The 25907-nt window shown below is 44.1% G+C and overlaps 1 protein-coding gene across 1 annotated transcript in view; it reads right to left on the bottom strand.

Annotated features, from left to right (window-relative positions):
- ME1 (malic enzyme 1) overlaps positions 1–25907 on the bottom strand; it is a 357418-nt gene that overhangs the window by 72841 nt on the left and 258670 nt on the right. Inside the window, exons 8-9 of the mRNA XM_067560758.1 lie at positions 12455–12552; positions 1763–1876 (exon numbers count right to left, since the gene is read on the bottom strand). Coding sequence (XP_067416859.1) covers positions 1763–1876; positions 12455–12552 — 212 coding nt within the window. The remainder of the gene's footprint in view (positions 1–1762; positions 1877–12454; positions 12553–25907) is intronic.

Below are 25907 nucleotides of genomic sequence, written 5' to 3'. Positions count from 1 at the left end.
TAGACTTTTAGATGCAGGTTTTCACTTTTATTTCTTTGTAGCCCTTTCTAATTTTATTTATTTTATTTAGCATCACTTAACCTATGTCCTATTGTGAACATGTTTGTTTTATTTTATTAACCAACTCAGTGTGGTATTTCAAGAGAGAGGTGAATTCACCCCAGTTGAGTTAATATGATATGAAGTGTATTTGTGTCTGCAAAGGAACAAATTAACAATATTATTTTTCTGAACTGTCCACTAATAGGCTGGAAATTGCAGAGCACATAATTTTGGGAAAATTCAGGACTGGGAGTGTGTTGGGGTCATTCTGCTAGTAGTAACCAAGGCTGGTGGAAGCCATTATAGGGCTGTGGGGTTGTGGACAGGCTGCTAGGGTTAGAGCTGCTGAACCAGTGCTGTCTAGCACACAAACACTCAGGGTGTGACCTGCACACTAGTAGGCTGGTTGTGAGTAGCCCAGCGTAGAATATGAAAAGAATAGTTAAAGGGTTTATGTTTTAAGATAGAATAGAAAAGTTTAGAGTTTGGAAAAAGGGCCGAAAGGACCTAATAAGGGCTGTCAGGACACTAGCACAGCACAGATAGAGGGCAGACATGAGAACGAATGCTGACCACACCTGGCTGGAGTAACAACTAAAAATGTAATGCTGCTAAATTATGTCACATGGGATGACAACATGAGCGAGAACAAATTGATACATGGAGTGACAACATGAGCAAGAACAAATTGATCAGAAATGTTACTGAATTATGTCACATGATGGGGCAAGTGACAACTAAAGTTGTCAGTTTGGTCAGTTTAAAGTAACAAGTAAACTTGTCAGCTTAATTAATAAATTGCAACAAGTAACAAGTGAAGTTGTCATGTTGGTCAGCTTGAGGTTATTTAAACCCCCAAAAATCAGTTGCACTTTGTACTGCAGCCCACTGGGATCCTTGGTAGCTGGACTGAGCCCTTCTATGAACCAGCAGCGTCCAAGGGACAGCTATACTTCTTAGAGTTGACTCGGCCCAAGGGGCTTAGGAACAGAAGCGCTTTTTGGTAATGTATGAGAGTACACTTGCTTTAAGATAGCTAAGAGTTTGCAAGTGACCATCTGTCTGCAAACTCTGGAATAATTGGGAGTTTACAAGCCACCATCTGTCTGTAAACTGTGGAATAACTGGGAGTTTGCAAGCGACCATCTGTCTGTAAACTCTGGAATGATTGAGGGTTTGCAAGTGACCATCTGTCTGCAAACATAAAATGACCAAAAGTAAAATTGTGCACTATAAGGAATGAATGCATGCATAGGAAAATAGTAGGCCTTTGTATTCTTCTTTGGTTTCATGTTTGTATATTTACATGTATGCACTTTATTTAATACTTATGACTAAATAAATGAGCTCCATTTTTTCAATTAAAGTCCTACTTGAATTCTTGTTCAGTCGCCCCCGCCCCTCGGTCGAGACAACTCCTCTGCTCCCAGAGACCCACACTTCTAAAGCTAAGGCCTTCCAGGCCGCTCTGAGTCCACACCCAGGTTGGGAGCTACAGCAGCAAAGGATTGTGATATGCCCAAGATTACAAGACAGGCGGTAACACACCCCTCACTGGTCTGGATTGCACCCTGAAACTAATCAGAATGTGACAGATATATTAAGCATCTAGATATCAGAATAGATAGATAATTGCTTCATCGTATCCATAAAGCTGTTTCTGCATCTGGCTATATACAATGATGAGAATAATTTATAGGAATGAAAAATGTTGCATTACCTTAACTATTAATCCTTTTGAGTCAACCATCCATATCTTTTTGATGGCTTCATCTTCAGGTGTTCCTTCTTTTTGCATAGCCATAATAATCAGATTTGCTATCCCCAGAGCAGCCTTAAAAGGAGAGAGGGAAAAAGAAAATTAATATATGAAACTGGAAAAGAAAAAGATGCAATAACATATACTATTTTTTCTATTACTTTAGCCAAAACTGTTAATTTCAGTAACAATTAAAGCTCTACAATGATTTCATAAATTAAAAACACCAGAATGCTAGATATGGTGGTGATAAACATCATATAAAAAACAAAGATAGTCAGATTCATGGGTCAGTTTTGCTATGTTTATTCTAGCCAAAAAGATAGTTTTTGCTTCCTCTCTTCCTCACATGACTAATGGAGTCTGTTATTTTACATTAGACAATAAAATATGATAGAGATTCAGAACCCCATGTGACTACTCGATTATTACCAATGAAGTTTGGTTTGAATAAAAGAAGTTTATTACATTTTTAAAAACCAGCCCATAGAGTGGAGTGTAGGGGGTGGTACTGAAGTGAACATGATCTCTGGGCACTGTAACCCCACATGTCAGAGAAGCAGATGATTATTAATGTGGTACAAGATATACCTTAAAAGTTTATGAGAAGGTCACGTGTGACAGTATCAAAAGCCTTACTAAAGTTGAGATATATCATATCTACTGTTTTCCCCCCATCCACAAGGTTTGTTACCCTGTCAAAGGAGGATATTAGGTTGATTTGACATGGTTTGTTCTGGACAAATCCACGCTGACTGTTACTTATCACCTCATTATCTTCAAGGTGCATACAGATTGATTGATTATTTGCTCCATATCTTTAAAGGTACTGAAGTTAAGATGATTGGTCTATAATTCCCTGCATTGTTTTTATTCCCCTTTTTATAAATCGGTAGTGTATTTGCCCTTTTCCAGTCCTCTGGGATCTCTCCAGTCCTCCATAAATAGTCAAAGATAATTGCTAATGTCTCAGACAGCTTGTAAGCCAATTCCTTGAGTATTCTAGGATGCATTTCTTCAGGCCCTACTGACTTGAAGTCATGTAACTTGTCAAAGTAATTCTTAATTTGTTCCTTGATCTTCAGACCCTACTCCATTTACACCAATGGTCACTATGTTAGTTATCTGATCACTGCTAACCATGTTGTCTGACATTTGGACATACGTGGATTGGATGAGTGGGAGGAAGGCATTGCAGGCTCAGCGGACCTCTGTGTTCTAGTATATTGATATGCATTCTGGACTCCTGAGGGGTCCTGATGCCCTGTGCCATATGATCACCCTCATGTGCACCCCTACCTAAGAGAGAGGCATTGGTAATGATGGTTGACTTGGGAATCGGTCTGAGGAAAGGGATCATCACCCAAACTTTCTCCGGTTTTGTCCATTTTACGAGTGTCCAAAAGCTTGGACAGAATTCTCATCTTGTTGTTGATGTTGCCCCTCTCTGGTGAGTACACAGAGGGAAGCCAGTCTTGTAGGAAATGAAGATGAAGCCTAGCGAATGACATCACATATATGCATGAGGCCATGTGGTCAATGAGGGAAGGGAAAGTTCTGATTGAAATCCAGAATCTGATAGTGGCTTTCTGTGTGAGAGCACTCATGGTCTGAAACCTCCTAAGGGGTAGATAAGTTCTTGCTGTGGTCAAGTCCAACACCACCCTTTGAAGTTTATGGACCTCATGAAGGTAAATGTGGATTTTTTGTGGTCGAGGTAGACACTAGGCAAGGCAGTAAACTGAGCAGAAATTGGCTTGTCCGCTGGATTTCTTCATAGGAGTCACCCATCAGAAGGCAATCATCAAGATATGGGAAGACAGTAAATCCCTCTCTTCTCATCAAAGATGCCATTACTGAATAAATCTGTGTGAAGACCCTGGTGCTGTGGCCAGTCCAAAGGGAAGACTCTGAAGTGGTAATGGTCTTGACCAAAAAGGAACCCGTGGGACAGTTGAATATCTATTTGAAAGTATGTGTCTTTCATGCCAAAAGCCATGAACCAATGTGCCCTCCTCTAAAGAAGGAATTATTGTTGCCCAAGAGATCATGAAGAATTTTAGTTTTTAGATGAAAATGTTCAGCGTTTATAGGTTGAACATTGGCCTCCACCTCCTATTTTTCTTGGAGATCAAGAAGTAAGGAAAGTAGAATCCCTTCCCTTGATGTGGAGTGGAACTCTTTCTGTGGTTCCCCAGAGGAAAAGCAAGTCCAATTCCTGTCAGAGAATCTCCTTGTGAGAGTGGTTCTTGAAAAGGAACTGGAAAGAGTGTTTGTGGGTAGGATTTCCCTGAAACTTGATCAGATAGCCACCATGAATAGCTTTTAGTACCCATTTATTGGTAGTTAGGGCCCTCCAGTTGTCAGCAAATTGGGTAAGACAGCCTCCAAAAAGCTGAGGCAGAGAATGAAGAAGATGTGGGTCTCTACCATCCCACCAAAAGAAACTCCTTGACTCAAAGTTAGAGTAAGATGTGGTGGTGGACACTGCAGAGACTGGGTTCCTGGGCCTATAAATCTTCTGTCTTTTATCTGATGGCTCCTGAGGACGTTGATGATAAAAGGGCTGAGGAATCAGTGTCACCCTATATCCCTGTCTGTGATGTTTTCTCTTGAGGATCGGTATAGATGCCAAATGAGAAAAGAGTTACTAACCTTTCATAACTATTGTTCTTCAAGATGTGTTGCTTGTGTCCATTCCATGTTAGGAGTGCACATGCCCGCATGCATGGCTGCCGGAGATTTTTTGCCTTAGTAGTATCCACAGGGCTGTCTCTGGCATCCTCTGGAGCCCTACGCTCATGTGGCAGTATGTGAGGCCTGCACCCCCTCGGTTCCTTCTTGCCATCAACTCTGACGGCAGGGACAGAACGTGGATCATGGAATAGACATGAGCAACACATCTCGAAGAACAACAGTTACGAAAGGTTAGTATCCGTTTTTTCTTCGAATGCTTCTCGTGTTGATTCCATGTTAGGTGACTCACGAACAGAATTCCTGGATGTGAGCTCAGAGTTCACGGATGTGCTGCTTGCTACATTGCTCTGCTGAAGCATCCTGGGCTTGCTGGGTGATGGCATAATGAGTCATGAAGTATGGACAGAAGACCAGATAGCAGCTCTGCAGATGTCTTGGATCACCACCTGTGCCAGGAAGGCTGCTGACAAGGCTTGTGCACTGGTTGAGTGGGCTGTTATAATTGCTGGTGGAGGCATCTTTGCTTGCTCATCGCAGAACTTAATGCAAGAGGTTATTTATGAGGAGGTGCTCTGGGAGGAGACTAGCAGGCCTTTCATCCTATCTACTACTGTGACAAAGAACTGCATTGACCTGCGGAAAGGTTTAATCCTTTCAATGTAGAAGGCTAACATCCAGGATGTGCTACCTCCACTCCTCACTGGATTTGTATGGTTTTGGGAAGAACACCAGTAGAAATATGTCCTGGTTATTGTGGAGCTGTGACACCACCTTTGGTAAGAAGACTGGGTGGGGGTGCAGCTGGACCTTGTCCTTATAGAACACTCTGTAAGGTGGTTCTGAACTGAGCGCCCTGATGTCAGAAACCCTTCATGCTGAGGTAATTGCCGTCAGGAAGGAGACCTTCCAGGAGAGGAGCAGGATGCTAGCAACTCAAAGGGGGGAACTGTGAGCCTTGAGAGCACTAAGTTCAGATCTCAAGGTGGTACCAGATCCCTGACCTGAGGGTAAAGCCTCTCCAGACCTTTTAGGAACATGATAGTCATATAGTGGGGGAAAAACTGATCGATCTTGGACTGGAGGATGGAAAGCCGAAACAACTGCCATGTGGACTTTCCGTGATGAGAGGGCAAAGCCTTGCTGCTTGAAATGTAATACATAGTCCAATATGTCTTGTATTGAGACCTGGAGGGTGGGGGAGGAGAAAGATTTCATTCTGGGGCCCAACGGGAAAACCTCTTCCATTTGGCCAGGTATGTTGTTCTGGTGGAAGACTTTCTGCTGCCCATCAGGACCTGGTGAACTTGCACAGAGCAAGCCCACTGTTCTGCGCTCAGCCACAGAGTAGCCATATCGTGAAGTGTAGGGATGGTGGGTACAGGGTGCAACAACCAGATGTGGTCCTAGAAGAGGAGGTCAAGACTGAGTGGAAGCTTCAATGGGGTTACTACTGACAGCGCTAGCAACTTGCCAAAACAGTGCTGTCGCGACCATGCCAGAGCTATTATGATTATGGCTTTTGCTTTGTCCCGCTTGATCTTCAAGAGGACCTTGTGAACAACTGGTATCGGCGGGAAGGCGTATAGCAGTGCTCCTTCCCATGGGAACAGGAAGGCATCAGATAGAGAGCCCTTTGCGAGCCCACGTAGTGAGCAGAACCGATGGCACTTCCTGTTCTGCCTGAATGTGAACAGGTCCACTTGGGGAATTCCTCACCTTTGGAAGATCATGGCAGCAACCTCTGGGTGGATAGATGATGGCAAAATGAGAAGGATCTACTGAGGAGAGCCGCCAGCACATTCCTGGCATAAGGATGGTGGGAGGCAATGATATGAATGTTGTTCTGCACACAAAAGTCCCACATGTGGAGGGCTGCTTGGCAGAAGGCTGATGAACAAGCTCCACCTTGCTTGTTGATGTAAAACATCACAGCGGTGTTGTCCATCAGGATCTGGACCACTTTGACGAGAGATAAGGGAGGAATGCCTGGCAAGCCAGATGTACTGCCTTGAGCTCCTTGACATTTATGAGGAGGGAGCGATCCTCCTGAGACCAGAGCTCCTGCGTGCTGAGATCGTTGATGTGGTCTCCCTACCACCAGATCCAAAGTGTCAGAGACCATCGTCACTGAGGGTGATAGCCCCTCAAAAGGCATCTCCTCTAACACAGAATGAGAGTTTGTCCACCAGGTTAGGAATGACAGAATGTGTGGGGAGATTATGATTATGATGTCCAGATTGTGCCTGTCAGGAGTGTAGACCAATGATAGCTATGACTGCAGGTGCCTGAGGCACAGATGTGCATGTTGGACCACGTAAGTACATGCTGCAATGTGGCCTAGAAGCTTGAGGCACATCTGGGCAGTTATTGGGGGAAGGCTGGGGGGGTTGAACATATGCAATGAGGTCCGACATGACTTGGAACCTGGGCTCTGGTAAAAGGTCTTGGCCTGGGAGGAGTTGAGAACTGCTCCTATAGATTCATCCATTGGACAGGGGACAAAACTGATTTCTGTTCATTTATGATCAGGCCCTGATCCTAGCAGGTGGCCCATACCAGATTGAGGCTGCGGTGGACCTGGGATTGTGACTTATCTTGATGACTGGATCATCAAGGGTAATGATAGATATGTACCCCTTAATGCCTCAGATAAGCAGCCACTACCATCACATACTTTGTGAAGACCCTTGGGCTGGAAGAAAGGACAAATAGCAGCCCATAAATTGAGAATGGTGTTGGCCCACAACAAATTGGCAGAATCTCCTGTGTCCTTGAAAAATTGAAATATGGAAATAAGTGTCTTTTAAGTTGAGTGTGGCATACCAGTCACTTGGATCCAGAAAGGGGATGATGGAGGACAGGGAGACCATGCAGAACTTCAACTTCTTGAATACTTGTTGAGGTGACACAGGTCCAAGATGGGTCTGAGGCCTTCTTTGGCCTTCGGAATAAGCAAGTATCAGGAATAGAGCACCTTTCCCTTCATATCTTTAGGGTCTTCCTCCACAGCCCCTTCCCGCAAAAGTGTTTCCACCTCCTGAATGAGAAGTTGCTTGTGAGAAAGGTCTCTGAAGAGGGACAAGGAAGGGGGGAACTGAAGAGAACTGCAGGATGTAGCCAGTTCATATAGTGTTGAGGACCCAATGGACTGATATTATCTGGGCCCATGCAGAATGGAAGGGAAACAGTTGGTTGAGGAACAAACAGGGGAATGGATCCTGTAGCCAGACTAGGGTGTCATCCTTCGGCACACCCTCAAAATGCCTGATGTGGGCCACCCTGATGACACGTGGGGCTCGACTGGGTCGCAGAGGAGGGTGGATTGGTACAGTGATGAATAAACCCTTTCTCTGTGTTCCCTGCCTTGATGGGCCTGAGAATCTGGGCAGCAGTTGCGGAGGATGGAACTGCCTCCGAGAAGTCTGAGGAGTATACAGGCCAAGGCAACTGGAATATTTCAGGCCATGAAGCCTGGTATCTGTTTGCTCTGAAAATAGAGCATTGTCCTCAAAGGGGAGGTCCTGTACTGATTGCTGTACCTCTTGGGACAGACCTGAAGATTGCAATCAAGAGCACTGATGCATCAACACTGATGAAGCCATTGACTTGGCTGCTAAATTAGCCACGTCCAATGCCGACTGGAGAGAGGCTCTACCTACACAATGGACACAAACTCCTGTCCGATCTCTTGTGGCAGGGCGTCCTTGAACTTTGTAACTGAATCCCAGATGTTATAATTCCATCTCCCCAGCAAAGCCTGCTGATTAGAGATTCTCAGTTGAAGACTGGATATGAAATAGATCTTTCCTCCAAACAAGACCAGTTTCTTTGTGTCTTTATTTTTAGGTATCAAGCTAGTCTGATCCTGCCTATCTCTCTCATTCACGGTGACTATGACCAGGGATCCTGGAAGTGGGTGTGAAAATAAATATTCATAGCCCTTGGCCAGGACATAGTATTTCTTTTTGGCCTGTTTGGATGTTGGTGGCAGGGAGGATAGTATCTGCCACAGGGCCTTGACCACCTTTAGCACCCCTTCATGCACTGGCAGCACAATCCTAGCTGGTGCCATGGTAGCCGGAATATCAAACAAGCTGTCTGTAGGCTCCAAGAGCTCCTCAGCCTCTAGGCCCAAGCTGAAGGCAACCCTTTTAAGGAGATCTTGGTGGGCTTCAAAGTTGTCAAGTGGCATCGGGGGAGAGGAGGTTTGGGCCAGTGACTGCTTTCTCCACTGATGATGAAGATGACTGTAAAGTGAGGGGAGGGAGTGGCACCTCCTCTTCCTCCACAGGAACTGCCTCTACTTTTAAATCCAGAGGTTCGGCGCTGGGCTCGGATTCCGAAACCAGGTCCCATGCCAAGGCCACTTCTCGGATGTGATGGGAAAAAGGTCCCATCATCATTGGGATCTCCCATGGATTACAATATGGCCAATAGGCCAGCCACCGGCTTTTGGGCCAGATTCCCGCTGCAGGGCCAGCATCCAGCATTGGTGCACCCGATGAGCTGTGCTTTTGGGGGTGGTGATTGGACTCCCCTTTGGATTCTGAGGAGGACGATCCCTCCATCAGGACCACGGTGGGGCTGATAGCGCTTCTCCCTGCCAGCTGCAATGGAGCACCAGGGAGGGCAACTGACAATGAGAATCCTTGGAGCGGTGCCACATAGGTGGAGAACAGTGCTGTGTAGGTGGAGAGCGGCACTGCGCAGGTGGGGAGCGGCGCTGCGCAGGCAGTGAGTGGTGCCAAGACAGCGGTGAGCAGCGCAACATCAGGGTATGAGGTGGGTGGGATCAGTGCCAGGTATCTGGAGGTCAGCGACTGGTGCTGTGAGGATAATGATTGGTACTGGGGAGATCTAGACTGGTGGTGTGCGACTGGTGATTCCACCTCGGAGTCAGAGACCATGAACATGCAGCTGGAGACTGGAACCGAAAGGGCCGTGACCATCTTCTTGGCGTGGGGGACCAGGACCAAGGTGTTGTAGACTGGCGCCGAGATTCCAAGGAACAACGCCAGTCGACAGGCCATTGTAGTGGGCCCATTGTGGTTGTCCCCTGGAGGTGGGTCCTTCACTGGTGTGGTTGTCAAAGTAAAAGCACACGGGGTGGAAGGCACTGGAAGGGAAAAAGAAGACTTTTCTCCCCAGGAAGCCAAGCTGCTTGCATCCCTTATCAGAGAGAGTATCCATGGGGTGTGGCTGCTTGGATCTCTCTGTAGCCACCTGTACCACCAAGAAGTTAGGTGGTGGGGGCAAGAATAAAAACTCTCCTCCTCTGGATGGAACAAAGTAATGCTTCTCGGCCCTCTTAGGAGTGGGACCACTAGAAGCAGTAGTGTGCCAAACCATCTTTTGCTGGGTCCATGATGGCCTCATTAATGGGGAGAGCCACACAATTTGGACCAGAAGGCTGAAAAATGTTCAGTAATCTGTGCTGAGGCTCCTGGACTTCCTCAAGCTGAATCTGCAGTACTGATGCCATCCTGTGCATGAGCTCCTGATATTGGTGATCTGGCAGAGACAGAAAAGATGGAGTAACCACCTCATCTGGTGAAGATGATAAAATCACTCACAGAGCTGTCAGAAAGAGCTCGCCTTCTTCCTCCAAATACTTGACAGGGCTGGTTGGGGTAGACGGACAATGATAAATAGGGCTCATGCACCAATCCTGGGTGTCCAAACTAGGGCTCTCATGGCCCCAATAGTGCCAGTAGGATGGATCAATGGGAGGGGGAGGACCCTATGGCATAAGGTACCACTTATCTCTTGCCTAATCATGTCTGGCTGGAGGCCAGAACCCTGATTTATAGGGCTTCTCTCCGGAGTCACCTTTACCTGGAGCTGCCTGGCCTCCTGAGGAGTCCGACTCACCGGAAGAAAAGGTCAGATCCTGAACTACCAGTATAACTGACGGTAGTGATGGCTGGAACAGGAAAACAACTTTGAATCCTTTGGATAGTCTCTTCCTCTGGCATAACAATGTCCCCGAATACAGATAGTCCCAACAGGAGGAGTGAATGTGGGTAAGCGAAAGCAAATATGTCCTCCAGGGTGATGAAGATCTCAATCCATCCTGTCATGCAATGACAGTCTATTGGTGGAACAGTCAGAACCAGAGCTTCCTTGGTCATAGTGGAAGTTAGACCCATCTGGAGTCATGTTGCTATAGGTACAACATCAGCACTAAATGTGGGTGGGAGCACCAGAAACCATTTATCTTGATCCTTAACCATCAAAATTGATCCCTGAACCAGCAAATCCATATCCTTGCATGCCACTTTCTCCTGCTGAGAAGATTTACACAGGCTTAAGTCCTTAGCGCTCATGCATGAAGGTTCTTTTGACTTTGATGGGATCATGGAGGGTTCCTTTCTCTTCAGGGCAGTCTTAGACCAAGATGGTTTGTTCCTATGTCTATGAGAGTACATGTAACAGGGTTGAGTTTGGCTAATCACAGCTCGTGATGCCTCTTTATGACTCATCTGGGGAACTGGCTCATGAAATCCATGCCCCATCAGGTGGTCAATTCAACCCACTGCACTGGTCTGGAGCTGCAGTGCCTCCCCTTGGTGGCGTAACCCTCTGGCCGTCGTCATCATCATCCTCCTCCTATTCCTGGATATTATCAGAACTTCCTTCCTCAAAAGACTCAGGCACGCTCCATATCCACTGAGCTGCCTGCACCACTCCTGCAGTGGCTGGAGGGGAATCTGAGCCCACCCTCTACTCCATGTTCTAATCCAGGGACCCTCAAACCAGCAGTTCAGACCTCTCAGACCTTACTGCCCCTTCCCTGTCCTTTCTCAGGCTTCTATTCTCCCTCTTGTATCAGGGAGTGTGACTACAAGTTCACCTCATTGCAGCCCCCATCTACTGCCAACTTCCTCTCTTTATAAGCCCTGCCCAGCTCCTCCTGCAGTTGCACTTCATCAGCAATTAGGCCTTAGCACTGCTTGGCTTTCCTCCAGGTACAACCTATAGGTTAATTGACCTAATATACTCTTCAGGCCCAGCACAGTGCCCCTTACTTTCATTAGAAGCCTTTTCTTTAGGCTTAAGACTTTTAGCCTCCACTCCTGAGCTTGTGCTCGAAGGGGCACGACCCTCTTGCTTAGATTGATGTATCAGAGTTAGTCCCTAGCTCAGATCTGATTGAGGTCTCATTGCCTTCTCCATCAGATATTTCCTAAGCCTCAGTGCCTGTCCCTCACAACTTCTGAGGGGGAAGGAGCAGCAGATGCTGCACTTGACTGAAATGTGAGTTTCACTCTCACAGTTGAGGAAGTGCTGATGTTTATTTTGCACAGAAAAGGAGCAAAGAAAGGAAATGCAGTTTTTGAACCCTGGAACCCTAGGGCATCATCCCAGCATTTGGGGGTGAGGGGATATTCCCTTGGATGGAGAAGAAAAGGGGGGAAATAACTATCAACTATTCTATAATAAAAAAATACTGAACAACTAAAACAACTATATACAATATATTTACAGCAGTGACACAGCAGAAATGAAGCTCAGACACTAAGGATTCTGACTTAGACCATGGAGCGATCAGAAGGAACTGGAGAGACACTGGCATGCAGTGAACTTTATGCCCTCAATTCGGCACACAAGGAGAGCTTCTGAGCATGATGGCCACTGGATACTGATTGTAAAAAAATTCTAGACTCAGGCACATGGTGCTCACGGATACACATAGGGACCATCAATCAAAGAACTGAAGTTTAATAGCAGACTGTGATTTGCCCAAAGCATCCTATGAAAATATCTATCTTGATCAGATGAACTAAAGGAGTTTCAACAAAGTGTATATTTGAAGTAAGAAACAAAACATTTTGCAGGTGATTGTTATTATTTTGCCTAATAAACCTCCTATTATGAACCAGATACATGTAACTTGTTCATAAAGAAAACCAAGGTTTTCACATGAGAAGTTTTCCTGATGTATAATAAAGATACCTCTCCAGCTCCCTGGAACAGTATTGTGTGGTCTGACAGCTTGTTCTCAGTGACGCGCAGAGCTGCTAGAAGACCTGCAACAGCTACAGCTGCTGTTCCTGAAATATAAAATTAATTCCTTTGACTACTCTTGAAATAGTAACTGAAAAGCCTTAAGTAAAAATTATCAATGATTTCAGAGCATTCATGTAGCTAAAAGATGCAAATACTTAAGATAGTTAGCAATTACAATATAGGTTGGGAATCTTTTGTATGTTTTGCTTTAATTTGTTTTTATTAAATGAAAGAGATATAAATGAGAATAAGAATAACGTCAGAATAAAGTAAAATAAAAAAGATTACGGTCTTGATTCTAACCTCAGCGATGTTAGAATGTACTCTATCTTGCCAACCACACTACCTTGTGCTGAGAGTCATTTGATCAGATCTCAGAAGCTAAGCAAGATCAGACTTTGTCAGGAACGGGAAATGTTAACTCCCACTGGCAGGATGCACACTGAATGAGGCAAGGGCTCCACAGATCCCTTTGCTTCAATGGGTATGTAACATGAAATAACAGAGGTTATTTACCTCTTACAGTAACTGGAGCTCTTCAAGGTGCCTTTATCTTCATGGATCCCACTGTAGTTGGGTGTGCCCCATGCATGTGAGCCTGGACTCTTTTAGCTGGGAGCCTCCCCTGGGCTGCGCGTGCATCTACTGCATGCTCTCACACCCCTTCCAAGGGCATAAAGGGCAGATCAGCTCCAACCGCCACTCAGCTCCTTCACCAACACAGAATACCCCAGTAAAGGATTCTGTATCAACCGGGAAGGAGGGAGAGTCATAGGATCCATATGGACAAAGACATCTTGAAAAACTCCAGTTACTGTAAGGTAAGCAAGCTTTCTTTTTTCTTCCAACATTTGCCTACATGGATCCCACTGTAGATGATTAACTATCAATTACCTGTCAAAGAGGTGGTTGATAGGACTCCTATTTAAACAACAACTGTAGGACAGCCCTGCTGAATTGGGCATCTGATCTAGATGCTGCCACAATGGAGTAGTGTTCAGTAAAGGTACAACCAGAACCCCAAGTACGTGCCCTACCAATCTCAGAAATAGGGCCTCTTCTAAAACAAGCTGCAGATGTCACATTAGCTTTACTGGAGTGTAGAGGGAGGGGGGAGTTTATTTCTGGCATAGAATATCTTAATACAATCTGAAACCCATTTCGAGAGCCTCTGAGCAGAAACAGTCTGACCCTGAGATCTGTTACCAAAAGCCACCCAAAACCTGAATGATATATGAAATGACTTTGTTCTAAAGAGGTAGAAGGACAAAGTTCAGCGAACATCAAATGTATGAAATCTGGTTTAAGTAGGATGGTTGTGAGGCTAGAGGAAAAATACTGGCAGGTATATAATTTGATTTATATGAAAATTCAAAACAATTTTCAGTAAGTATGTTGGGTGAAATTTGAATGGAATACTGTATAGAATATTGTGTATGAGGGGCCTGCTGTTAAGGCCTGTATTTCACTCATCCTGGAAGCTGAAGTGATAACTAAAAAATGTAGTTTTCATGGAAAGATGTGTAAGCCAGGTCTGAGTTTCTCAGTGACACTCTCCCTGCTCAGCAGCTGAAAGGGGGGCACTTTATTTGCATGGGCTTTGTATCTGCATGAGTACAATTAAGTATTTAGCATAACTTACCTAGGTGCTGAGCATAATGGGAAATGGCTAGCAGGGCTGGTTTTGGGCTACAAACCACTTTTGTGTTAACTGCTGGGGTAATGAAATGTGTCCTTCAATTGTATGAACAGATGTCAGCAAAACTGTGCTTAGTTTGTTATGATAGAATCTGCACCCTAAACTAAACCGAGCTCCACAAGGATGGCAGACAGATGTTTCAGCCTGGAAATGGGGAGGGGAGAGGTGGAGCAGTATCCTATTGGGATCACACTGGCCCTAGTAAAGGGCTGCCCCCAGGCATGGAGTGATTCTCTCTCCCCATTGTTAAAAGATGGAATTAATGACTCATCTTGGAGTCTTTTGTTTCTTGAAAGCAGGGACATTGCCTGTATGTCAGCAGAAGGTTTACCCATGAGCTGAAATCACTAAGAGCTGAAATCACTAAGAGCTGAACCAGTAGAGGATCTGGGAAACCTTGCCTGACAACTAACAGAGCTGAGTGAGCACCAGGCAACTCTGGTGAGAGGCTGGCATCGGTGGCAGCCTGATGTGGTCAGCGGCGAGGCCGGCACAGTCGGTGCCGGTGCAGTCGGTGGAGAGGCTGGCACAGTCGGTGCCAGCCGGGTCAGCGATTGGCAGAGGGGTCGGCACAGTCGGTGCCAGCCCAGTGCAGTCAGCGGGAGCCAGGTGCAGTCGGAGCCAGTGGTCGGTGGGAAACAGGCGTGGTTGCTGCCAGCGGTCGGGGACTCAGCGAGGCCCGAAGGCGGTAGGAGACCGCAGCAGAGGGGGCCTGGTCAAGCCCGTGTCGGACAGGAGTGGCAGAGGGAGCCTGGTCAAGCCCGTGTCGGACAGGAGCGGCAGAGGGGGTGGAGCCACCCCCAAGAGGTGGACATTGCAACCACGCTGGTCAGTACAGGGGGAAGAAGGAAGGGAGAGGCGAAGGACACGCCCCATACTCTGGGAGTGGTTTGGTTCATTGAGTTCATGAACTCTGTTTGCACTGTTCCCCAAACCAGTGCTGTGTTACCTCTCTTTTGCTATTAAAAGGTTTCTTTCTACACTCAGACTCTGTGCTTGTGAGAGGGGAAGTATTGCCCTTTGGAGGGCGCCCAGGGGATAGTAATTTCCCAGGTGACTGGGTGGGGGCTCGAGCCAGTTTGGTGTTGTATCATTGAGAGGGACCCCTAGATATAGAACCCGGCCCTTGCTGCTGCGGTCTGGCAGAAGGGTTACAGATGGAATAACAAAAGACAATAACATAGGTTCAAAGGTAGAGTCCATTAATGCTAGAAACACCACATTCAAGTCCTGTCAACACTACACAACCATTTCCTTTACTGGTGGAAATATCTGAGTCAGTCCTTTCAAAAATCTTGATACAGTAGGATGGGGAAAAACAGAATGACCCCCAACATGTGGATGAAATGCAGAGATTGTGAGTGATAGATGTAATTGAAAATCCTGAGTGTTTTAGCAACAAGTAGCCAAAGATAAAAGAATCATAAGACTCCCAAGGTTGAATGACTTTCAATAGCCCATAAGTAAAAACAATTCCGTTTAGTTTTACGCATTAGCCTTTCTGCTCTGAATTAAAACCTCTTGAACTGCCTTGGAACAACTTCTATCAATAGAATTCAACCAGTAGCCTCCATGCTGTCAGATATAGAGACATTGGATGGAGCACCAGACCATGATTCTGAAAAATGTCGGGAAGATTTAAAAGTGGAAAGAGTGGATGTATTGATAGGTCAGAAAATCCAAAACAGATTGCCCAAACATTATTATGTCAGCATGATCTTCATGTATTTTCCTGGGAATTAATGGGAGAGGGGAAGACACAGCAGAACCTTTCCCCACCAAATCAGAAAAACATCTGCTAGTGAAGGTGAGCTCAGTCCTTTTGGGGAGAAAAATTGGGGCACTTCTTGTTTATAGTGTTAGCAAGTATGTCTATTGAGGGGCTCCCCTATCTCATGAATATCTGATCCAGAATTGAGTCTTTCAATTCCCTCTTAGGAGTAACCGAGCCCTTCTCACTGAGATGATTTGCCAAGTTGTGGGACCCTGGTAAATGAAGGGATACCAGGCTGATTCCCACAAAAAAATCTCTTCTTGACATAAAGGGGAAGATCTTTCCCCACCTTGTTTATTTATATACTGCATCACCATTGTACTGTCTGTAAGAGCCTGGCAGTTATGCCCTGAAGGAGGGGTAGGAAAGCCTTGCAGGCTAGACAAACATCTGAGCCCTAATAAATGTATGTGTGAGATCATAGCCTCTGAATCCGGAGGCTGTCTAAATGAGAACCCCAGCCCCGTGTGGATGCATCTGTCACAATTGTCTTTAAAAGGGAAAACCGGTCAGTGAAATAAAATTGAAGGGGATCGGTCTACCAACACTGATATATCAGTGCTGTTGGAGGAACTTCTACCAATAATCCATGCTGTGTCTAACTGAATGATAAATTTATCTTAACCATCCCTGAAAAGGATAGAGACGCAGTTTTGCATGTGGAGACATGTACTAAACTATCATGTGACCCAGCATGCTGAAGCAAACTCTCTCTGAGGTTTTTGGCTGGGAGCGGAGTTTTGAAATGATATAATTAATTGTACAAAACCTCTCCTGAAAAGGAAAGGTCTGGCTGACACTCAGTCCAACATTTCCCTTATAAACTCAATTGACTGAAAACAGGTGAGGATGGACTTGTCTCAATTATTCTTGAGGTCTAATGGGGAAAAACAACTGAAGGCCCATGTAAACATTTCTGATCACTTGTTGGGAAATGTGTCCCTAAATCAACCACTTGTCAAGATGGAGTACATATGAAGGCCCTTCCTCCTCAGGTGAGCTGCTACCTCTAAAAAGCATATGGTAAATACCCTTGCAACAGTTGAGAGACTGAAAGATAGAACTGAGTTAGTAATGATATCCCCTGGCCATGAAACATAAAGATTTCCTATGAGCTGGATGGAGACCTGCAAATTGAGATTTGAGAACCAGTTCATGGGAACTAGAGGAGGAATTATTGAAAAAAGAGCAACTATCCGAAATTTGAAGCAGCAGATGAATTTGTCTGACATTAAATATAGGACGCTAATAGAAGAACATAAGAACTGCCATACTGGGTTGAACCAATGGTCCATCTAGCCCAGTATCCTCTCTCTGATAGTGACCAGTACCAGAACTTCACGGGAAGTGTACAGAACAAGGCAAATGGAAAGATCCATCCCCTTGTCTTCCCCTTCCAGCTTCTGGCAATCAGAGATTTAGGATCACCCTGAGCATGGGATTGCATTTCTAGCCATTTGGTTAATAGCACTGATGGACCTATCCTCCATGAACTTTCCTAGTGCTTCTTTGAACCCAGTTATACTTCGGGCCATCACAACATCCCATGGCAATATATTCCACAGGTTAACAGTGCATTGTGTGAAAAAGTACTTCCTCTTGTTTGTATTAAACCTGCTGCCTATTAATTTAATGAGGTGACCTCTGGTTTTTGTATTGTGGAAAAGGGTAAATAACACTTCTCTGTTCACTTTTTCCAAACCGTTCACAAGTTTATAGACCTCTAACATAACCCCCCTTAGTCGTCTCTTTTCTAAGATGAACAGCCCAAATATTTTTAGTCTCTCCTCAGATGGAAGCAGTTTCATACCCAGGATCATCTTTGCTGCCCTTCTCTGAACCTTTTCCAGTTCTACTATATCCTTTTTGATGAGGGGCAACCAAAACTGGACACAGTATTCAGGGTATGGGCACACCATGGATTTAGATAGTGGCATTATGATATTTTCTGTCTTATTTTCTAAGCCTTTCCGAATAGTTTCTAATATTTTGTTGGATTTTTTGACTGTTGCTGCACATTGAGAGGATGTTTTCAGAGACTCCAAGAGGATGTTTTCAGGTAATTCCAATATCTCTTTCTTGAGTGGCAATAGCTAATTTAGAACTCATCATTATATGTGTAGTTGGGATTATATTCTCCAATGTGCATTACTCTGGATTTATAAATGTTGAATTTTATCTGTCATTTTCTTGCACACTCACTCACTTTTTAAGATCCCTCTGTAACTCTCCACAGTCGGCTTTGCACTTAACTATCTTGAATAATTTTGTATTGTCTGAAGACTTTGTCACTTCACTGTTCACCCCCTTTTCCAGATCATTAATAAATATGTTGAACATATTTCCAGTACAGATCCTTGGGGGACCCCATGTTATTTACCTATCTCCATTGTGAAAACTGACCATTTATCCTTATCCTTTGTTTCCTGTCTTAGACACTAAACACTTAAACATGTGCTTAACTTTACTACTGTGACTAGTTTCATTGAAATCAGTGGATCTATTCATGACAGTAATGTTAAGCACATGCATAAGTGTTTTCAGGAACATGGACTAAATTTTGGTTCCCTGTATATATAGTACAAAAGAGTCTTTAATTACATGATCACATTCTAATTTTCAAGTAATACAATATCGTACATTTTTCTACAATCTTGTACATGCATTTTGAAAGGTTCAGACTCCTTGTATCATTCATTGTGCACTTTGTATTGAAATTAATGTTATTAACTTGACTTGCATACACATAGTATAATGTAAAATAATTGAATCTTCTAACACATATGCCTAAAATTACAGAAAGATGTTTGATCTTATACTGTATTATTTGTGAAATAGTATATGACTGGCTAAAGACTGTATTGTAAAGCATGCATACAAAGGAAGAGTTAAGGTTGCATGTGCAACTGTAACTCTTGCCTTTCTTGACCTTTGAACGTTTAACCATGCATCCTTAATGTCCTCTGAAAATTTTTAAAGGAATTCTATTACTAACAATGTATACAGAATTAGTGTACTTTGTATCAGGCATTTAATGTCTTTGTAAATATATCTAAAATACAATACACAGAGAATTTTTCACACTGAGTATCACGGTCAACTGGAACTTAAGCATTATCAACAATGAGTCTTGTGATAAGTCTATGACAATAATTACTTAGTATTAAGTATCAATGTTTTGCATTTAAAAATATCGATAAAATAACATTTATTAATTATCCTAAGAATGTTTATTTAACATATGTAGAAAAATGTGGTGACATCTACCTGAAATTTAATGCCAAGTAACCAGCAACTGAAATATTGAATGTGCTTGAAATATAGCACCAGATTAAAATACTGTAATAAAACCCATTCAGATTTTACATTCTACCATCTAAAATCCAAAACAGAGACTGCTATGACTAAAAAATGAAAGAGGATAAAGCAGTATAATATATTGTGCAAAAATAGCCAGTTTCCATAAGCTAGTGCCTATACTTCATATAATTTCAACATTCAGCTGCAACTCTCACACGAATTTGGTAGGAAGGGATTCTTAAAGATAGATATATGGGGAATGAATGTCAGAATTCTTCAGAAGACATTGCTCCCTCCATATACAACTATAAATGTCACGCAACTGTATGGAGTCCTGTTAATTTTAATGGGATTCCACACAGTCACAAGAGTCCATCCACACAGAATCTATTACAGGACTTGGCTATAGATTTCTCCTGATGTTCTTTTGTCCTTACATTATCCAATATGGGACTTGAATTCAATGAGAAGTGGAACACAGCCCATCATGGGATTGGATCACCTTATATTCTAAGCTCCTCATGGTAGTGATACTTTCTTGTATTTGTCTTGGAATCTACACCTCTGACACTGTAAATAGTGAGTAGAGACTAGCAACAATAATTACTTGAAGATTAATTCTTCATAAATTTTTCCATGTTCACTTCCCAAAGATAATGTTAATATATAGTACATATTGTCTTTGTTGTTTATTCTACTACAGTTGACCAACACTCTTGGGGGTGGGTTTAGATATATTTTGGAATAAGTAAATTATTAGTTTTATAATCTATCATGAATCAGTTCTTATTCAACAAGTCCTCTCAGGAACTCAGGATCTGAAAGTCCTAAAATTTGGACACTGTTGCAGGATAGTCATATCATAAGCCACTTGCTATTATGTCGCAAACTAGAGCCAGATACTAAGCACACTTTGCAAGATTCTTTCAGTGGGAGTTGTGGGGGCTCAACCCTGAAAAATGGATGCTCAGCACTTGGCAGACTCACACCTTTGACAATTTATCAGGGTGGACATGGAGGTACACCTTCATATATATGTGTATGTCCCTTTATATATATCTATATCTATCTAAATGTATCACACACACAATTGTTAATCACTTAAAATATAATGCTTCAGAAATCTTCAACAGAAATTTTAAAATAGGTTTTATCAAGGAAAAATACAGTAATCTAACCAGAACCGGAAAATTGGGAGAGGAGAAATATGTTTTTAAATGCAGCTTAATAACTATAGGTAAAAAAAAATAATGTTGTGGAAATTGCTTTATTCATTTCCTCATCCATTATAAACAATCCCAAATATTCAAAATTCAAATTCAAAATTTCCCGGGGCTTGAAGCGAGGGTCTGTTTCCTGTGTACGTGGCCGCGGTGCAGCAGAGTGTGAATTTCCAGAGCGGTCACAACAGAGCATTATGGGATACCTCCTGGAAGCCAATGATGTCGATTTACATTGGAATCTGCCTACACTGACACTCATTCGACCCATACAATTCGACATCAGCGCTACTCCACTTGTGGAGGCGGTTTTAGTAAGTCGAATTTTACCATGATTTAGGTCGGCGGAAATGACGTGCCAATGGAGACACACACTTTATGTGGTCAACGGAAGTCGCATTCCTTCAACTTACATTGTCAATGTAGACCAGGCCAAACATTATGGACAGCTTCTATTTGAGAAGAGATTAAAAACACTGAAACTGTTCAGTTTCTAAAAGAGACGAATGAGGGGAGATATGATAGAGGTCTATAAAATCATGAATAGTTTGGAGAAAGTGAATAAGAATACCCCTTCACATAACTCATGATCCAGAGGTCACCCAATGAAATCAGTAGGCAGCAGTTTAAAACAAACAGAAGAAAATACTTCACACAAGACACAGTCAACCTGTGGAACTTGTTACCAGGATACGTTGTGAAGGCCAAAAGTACCATGAGGTTCAAAACAGAATTATATTTGTTCATGGAGGATATGTCCATCAATGACTATTAGCCAAGATGGTCAGGGACACAGCCCCATACTCTGCGTGTTCCTAAATCTCAGACTGCTAGAAGCTGGGATTGGACAACAGGGAGTAGATCACTAGATAAACTGCACTGTTCTGTTCACTCCCTCTGAAGCATCTGACCACCGTTTGAAGACAGGATACTGGGCTAGATGAACCATTGGTCTGACCCCTATGAAGGAGTCAGTTGACCAAAGATGGCTTCAGGATCATTTTTCAAGTTTCACAAAGTTACATTCTTTTTTGTGGGATATAATGTTTTGTGAAACTTAAATAATATATTTTAATTGTAAATATTCTAGATCATTTCATTTTTAAAAGTAGATTAATTTTTCATGTCTAATTGGTTAAATCCAAGTGAAATATTCTATATGTGAATTGTGATGGAATCGATCAAAAATTCTTACACTTCCTAGATAGCTTCCTCTCCAATTATCAGAAATAGGTTAAAGGACACTTTGTTCATAGCCCACATGGTTATATCAGATACACTTTTTTGTCATTTTAAGAGTCTTTATTTTATGTTTTAAGAGCTGAGACCTATTACTTCCCACACCCACCTCTCTACAATACTATTTCTCTGAGGCATAGATTTACGAACAATAAAGAGATTAATAGATTCCAAGGCCAGAAGGGATCATTATGATCATTTAGTCTGACCTCCTGTATAACATAAGGCCCAGCACAATTCCTAGAACACATCTTTCAGAAAAATATCTAATCTTGATTTTAAAATTTTCAGTGTTGGAGAATTGACCACAACCCTTTGTAAACTGTTCCAATGATTAATTATCATCACTTATTTCCAGTCTGAATTTGTCTAGCTTCAATTTCCAGCCATTGGATCATGTTATACCTTTCTCTGCTAGATTGAAGAGCCCATTATTAAATATCTGTTCCTCTTGTACGAACTTACAGACTGTGATCAAGTCAAGCCATACCCTTCTCTTTGTTAAGATAAACAGATTGAGCGCTTTAAGTCTGCCATCATAAATAAGGGAGGTTTTCCAAACCTTTAATCATTCTTGTGGCTCTTCTTTGAACCCTCTCCAATATTTCAACCTCCTTCTTGAATTTTGTGAGACACCAGAACTGGACACAATATTCCAACAGCAGTCGAACCAGTGTCAAAAACAGAGGTAAAATAACCTTTCTACTCCTATTCGGGAATCCCTGTTTATGCATCCAAGGACCACAATAGCACTGCGAGCTCATGTTCAGCTCATTATCCACTACAACCTCCAAATCTTTTTCAGTCACTGTTTCCCAGGATAGATTCCCCCATCCTGTAAGCATATTTCTCCGTAGCATAGATTCAGGAATAACAACTGTCAGGTGTGCAGAGGGGCACTTTCCTACCACACATTCTAGGAGCTTATTTATGTCTCTTTCCCAGATAAAACTGAATCTTCCTCTGGTAAGTGTCAAATTGGCATAGACCATAAAACCTAAATCAAAACAATTCCCTCTCCCACTCCTCTCCCTAGCCCCCTTCACCCCCTCCCACCCCCCTAAAAATGTCAGACTGGTTTCCAAATTTTTCCTGTTACACCATTAAATGGACCTCATAGGCCTCAGTAAAAGGGGAATACCCTATCCTCTGGATGCCAACCTGGTTACCAAAGCAAGAGATTGCAGCCTCCAGGCTGTTCCATTTTAGACCCCATTTCCTATGGCCCCCAGAGGCCATTCTGGCATCCAAGGATTGCTCAGAGATATGGCTACAAAAGCCCAATGCCACCAATAAAGGAATCCACAGAAAACTAGTCAAACCATTCTTCAAGCGGTTTCACAACTCCCGAGCCACATAATGCTATCAAAGCAAAGGATTGAATCTGGCCTAGTAGTTGTGAGCATGAAAGTGAAGTGTTAATGGTGCTGTAAGTTGGAATGTGCAAGGTATTGCGGACTGTGTTGGAACTGCAAGTTATCACCTAAGACAGGGAGGAGGAGGGGAGAAAGTTGCTCCTGGTCATGATTGCAGCTAGGGGACTCTGTGGCAAAGTACACAAGCAGAGCTATTGTCACGGACTTGGGCATGGGCAGTCAGGCCTAGTGATCAGAGCAGAGGCAGTTAGTCCTAGTGGTGGTCAGGCAAGCAACAACACTGAAGGTCAGAGCCAGAGCAAGGAACCAGGAGTTAGAGCCAAGAGTCAGAGCCATAATCAGGAACTGAGCAGGGGTGGAGTGCACTGAAGCAGGGCTGGAGCAAGGCTGGCACAGGAACAATTGCAGCTGTGGGCATAAGCATTGAGCAATCACTGGCCTAATGTTGCTGCTGGGCTAAAAAACAGGTTTGGTGACACCTCTCAGCCAATTGAGTGGTCTGGTCAATAAAGGTGTTCAGCTGCAGGGCAGGAGCTAATCCCAGGTGCAGCAGTCGACCCTAATTCTGGAGCAGCTGCTGTTCACTCACTTGTTTTCTGGGTTTATACCCTATCCCAACTCCCCGTTGGCTGCTTCCCCACCCCATTGAATACATCCTGGGGTCAACAAGAAACCCCATTTTTTTGTGGCCTGCTCTATTCATAGAATCATAGAATATTAGAGTTGGAAGGGACCTCAGGAGGTCATCTAGTCCAACCCCCTGCTCAAAGCAGGACTAACCTCAGCTATATCATCCCAACCAGGGCTTTGTCAAGCCTCAGCTTAAAAACCTCTAAGGATGGAGATTCCACCACCTCCCTAGGTAACCCATTCCAGTAAAAAACTTTTTCCTAATGTCCAACCTAGACCTCCCTCCCTGCAACTTGAGACCGTTGCTCCTTGTTCTGTCATCTGCCACCTCCGAGAACAGCCTAAACCCCTCCTCCCTGGAACCCCCTTTCAGGTAGTTAAAGGCCGCTATCAAATCCCCCCTCACTCTTCTCTTTTGCAGACTAAACAAGCCCAGTTCCCTCAGCCTCTCCTCATAAGTCCTGTGCTCCAGTCCCCTAATCATTTTGGTTGCCCTCCGCTGCACTCTCTCCAACTTGTCCACATCCTTTTTGTAGTGGGGGGCCCAAAACTGGACACAATATTCTAAATGCGGCCTCACCAATGCCGAATAGAGGAGAATAATCACTTCCCGTGACCTGCTGGCGATGCCCCTCCTAATGCAGCCCAATATGCCATTAGCCTTCTTGACAACCAGGGCACACTGCTGACTCATATCCAGATTTTTATCCACCGTTACCCCCAGATCCTTTTCTGCAGAGCTGCTGCCCAGCTCGTCGGTCCCCAGTCTATAGCTGTGCATGGGATTCTTCCTTCCTAAGTGGAGGACTCTGCACTTGTCCTTGTTGAACCTCATTAGATTTCTTTTGGCCCAATCCTCCAGTTTGTTTAGGTCACTCTGTATCCTATCCCTACCCTCCAGGGTATCTACCACTCCCCCCAGCTTAGTGGCGTCCGCAAACTTGCTGAGGGTGCAATCTACCCCATCCTCCAGATCATTAATAAAGATGTTGAACAAAACCGGCCCCAGGACCGACCCCTGGGGAACTCCGCTTGTGACCGGTTGTCAGCTAGACATGGAGCCATTGATCACTACTCGTTGAGCCCTATGCTCTAGCCAGTTCTCTATCCATTTTATAGTCCATTCATCCAACCCATACTTCTTTAACTTGCTGATAAGAATACTGTGTGAGACAGTATCAAAAGCTTTGCTAAAGTCAAGGTATATCACATCCACCGCCTTCCCTACATCCACAGAGCCAGTCACCTCATCATAGAAAGCAATCAGGTTGGTCAGGCATGACTTTCCCTTGGTGAATCCGTGTTGACTGTTCCTGATCACCATCCTCTCTTCCAAGTGCCTTAAAATGGATTCCTTAAGGACCTGCTCCATGATTTTTCCAGGGATTGAGGTGAGGCTGACCGGTCTGTAGTTCCCTGGATCCTCTTTCCTCCCTTTTTTGAAGATGGGCACTATATTTGCTTTTTTCCAGTCCTCAGGGACCTCCCCCTGTTCCCACGAGCTTTCAAAGATAATAGCCAATGGCTCTGAAATCACCTCAGCCAACTCCCGCAGCACCCTCGGGTGCATTGCATCCGGCCCCATGTGGCTCCCCTGCTGGCCAGGGGAGGCGGATTTGATGCAGCTGCATGTATGGCTCAGTGGCTGCTCATTCCAAAGTCCACCAGAGGATTGCAAAGAGACATGGACTGGGGAGCAGCGGGGCTCTAAGACCTTATCTATACTTGCCTATGCTTAAGGCGGCATGTAGGGCACATGTAGCTACATGCTACAGGGAAAGGCAGGCTGCGTCCACGCTCATTGCAATGTGTAGCTGCACGCAGCAGTGAAAAGCAGGATACGGACTCTGGACTTCAGAAAAGCAGACTTTGATTCCTTCAGGGAGCTGATGGGCAGGATCCCCTGGGAAGCTAATATGAGGGGGGAAAGGAGTCCAGGAGAGCTGGCTGTATTTTAAAGGAACCTTATTGAGGGCATAGGAACAAACCATCCCGATGTTCAGAAAGAATAGCAAATATGGCAGGAGACCAGCTTGGCTTAACAGAGAAATCTTCAGTGAGCTAAAACACAAAAGGGAAACTTAAAGAAATGGATGGTTGGGCAGATGACTAGAGAGGAGAATAAAAACACTGCTCAAGCATGCAGGAGTGAAATCAGGAA

This window comes from Emydura macquarii, unplaced genomic scaffold (genome assembly GCF_026122565.2).
Source record: "Emydura macquarii macquarii isolate MOO-44397 ecotype Brisbane River unplaced genomic scaffold, CSIRO-AGI_Emac_v2 contig_2297, whole genome shotgun sequence".
Taxonomy (NCBI): domain Eukaryota; kingdom Metazoa; phylum Chordata; order Testudines; family Chelidae; genus Emydura; species Emydura macquarii.
This window is presented reverse-complemented; position numbering and strand designations above follow the sequence as displayed.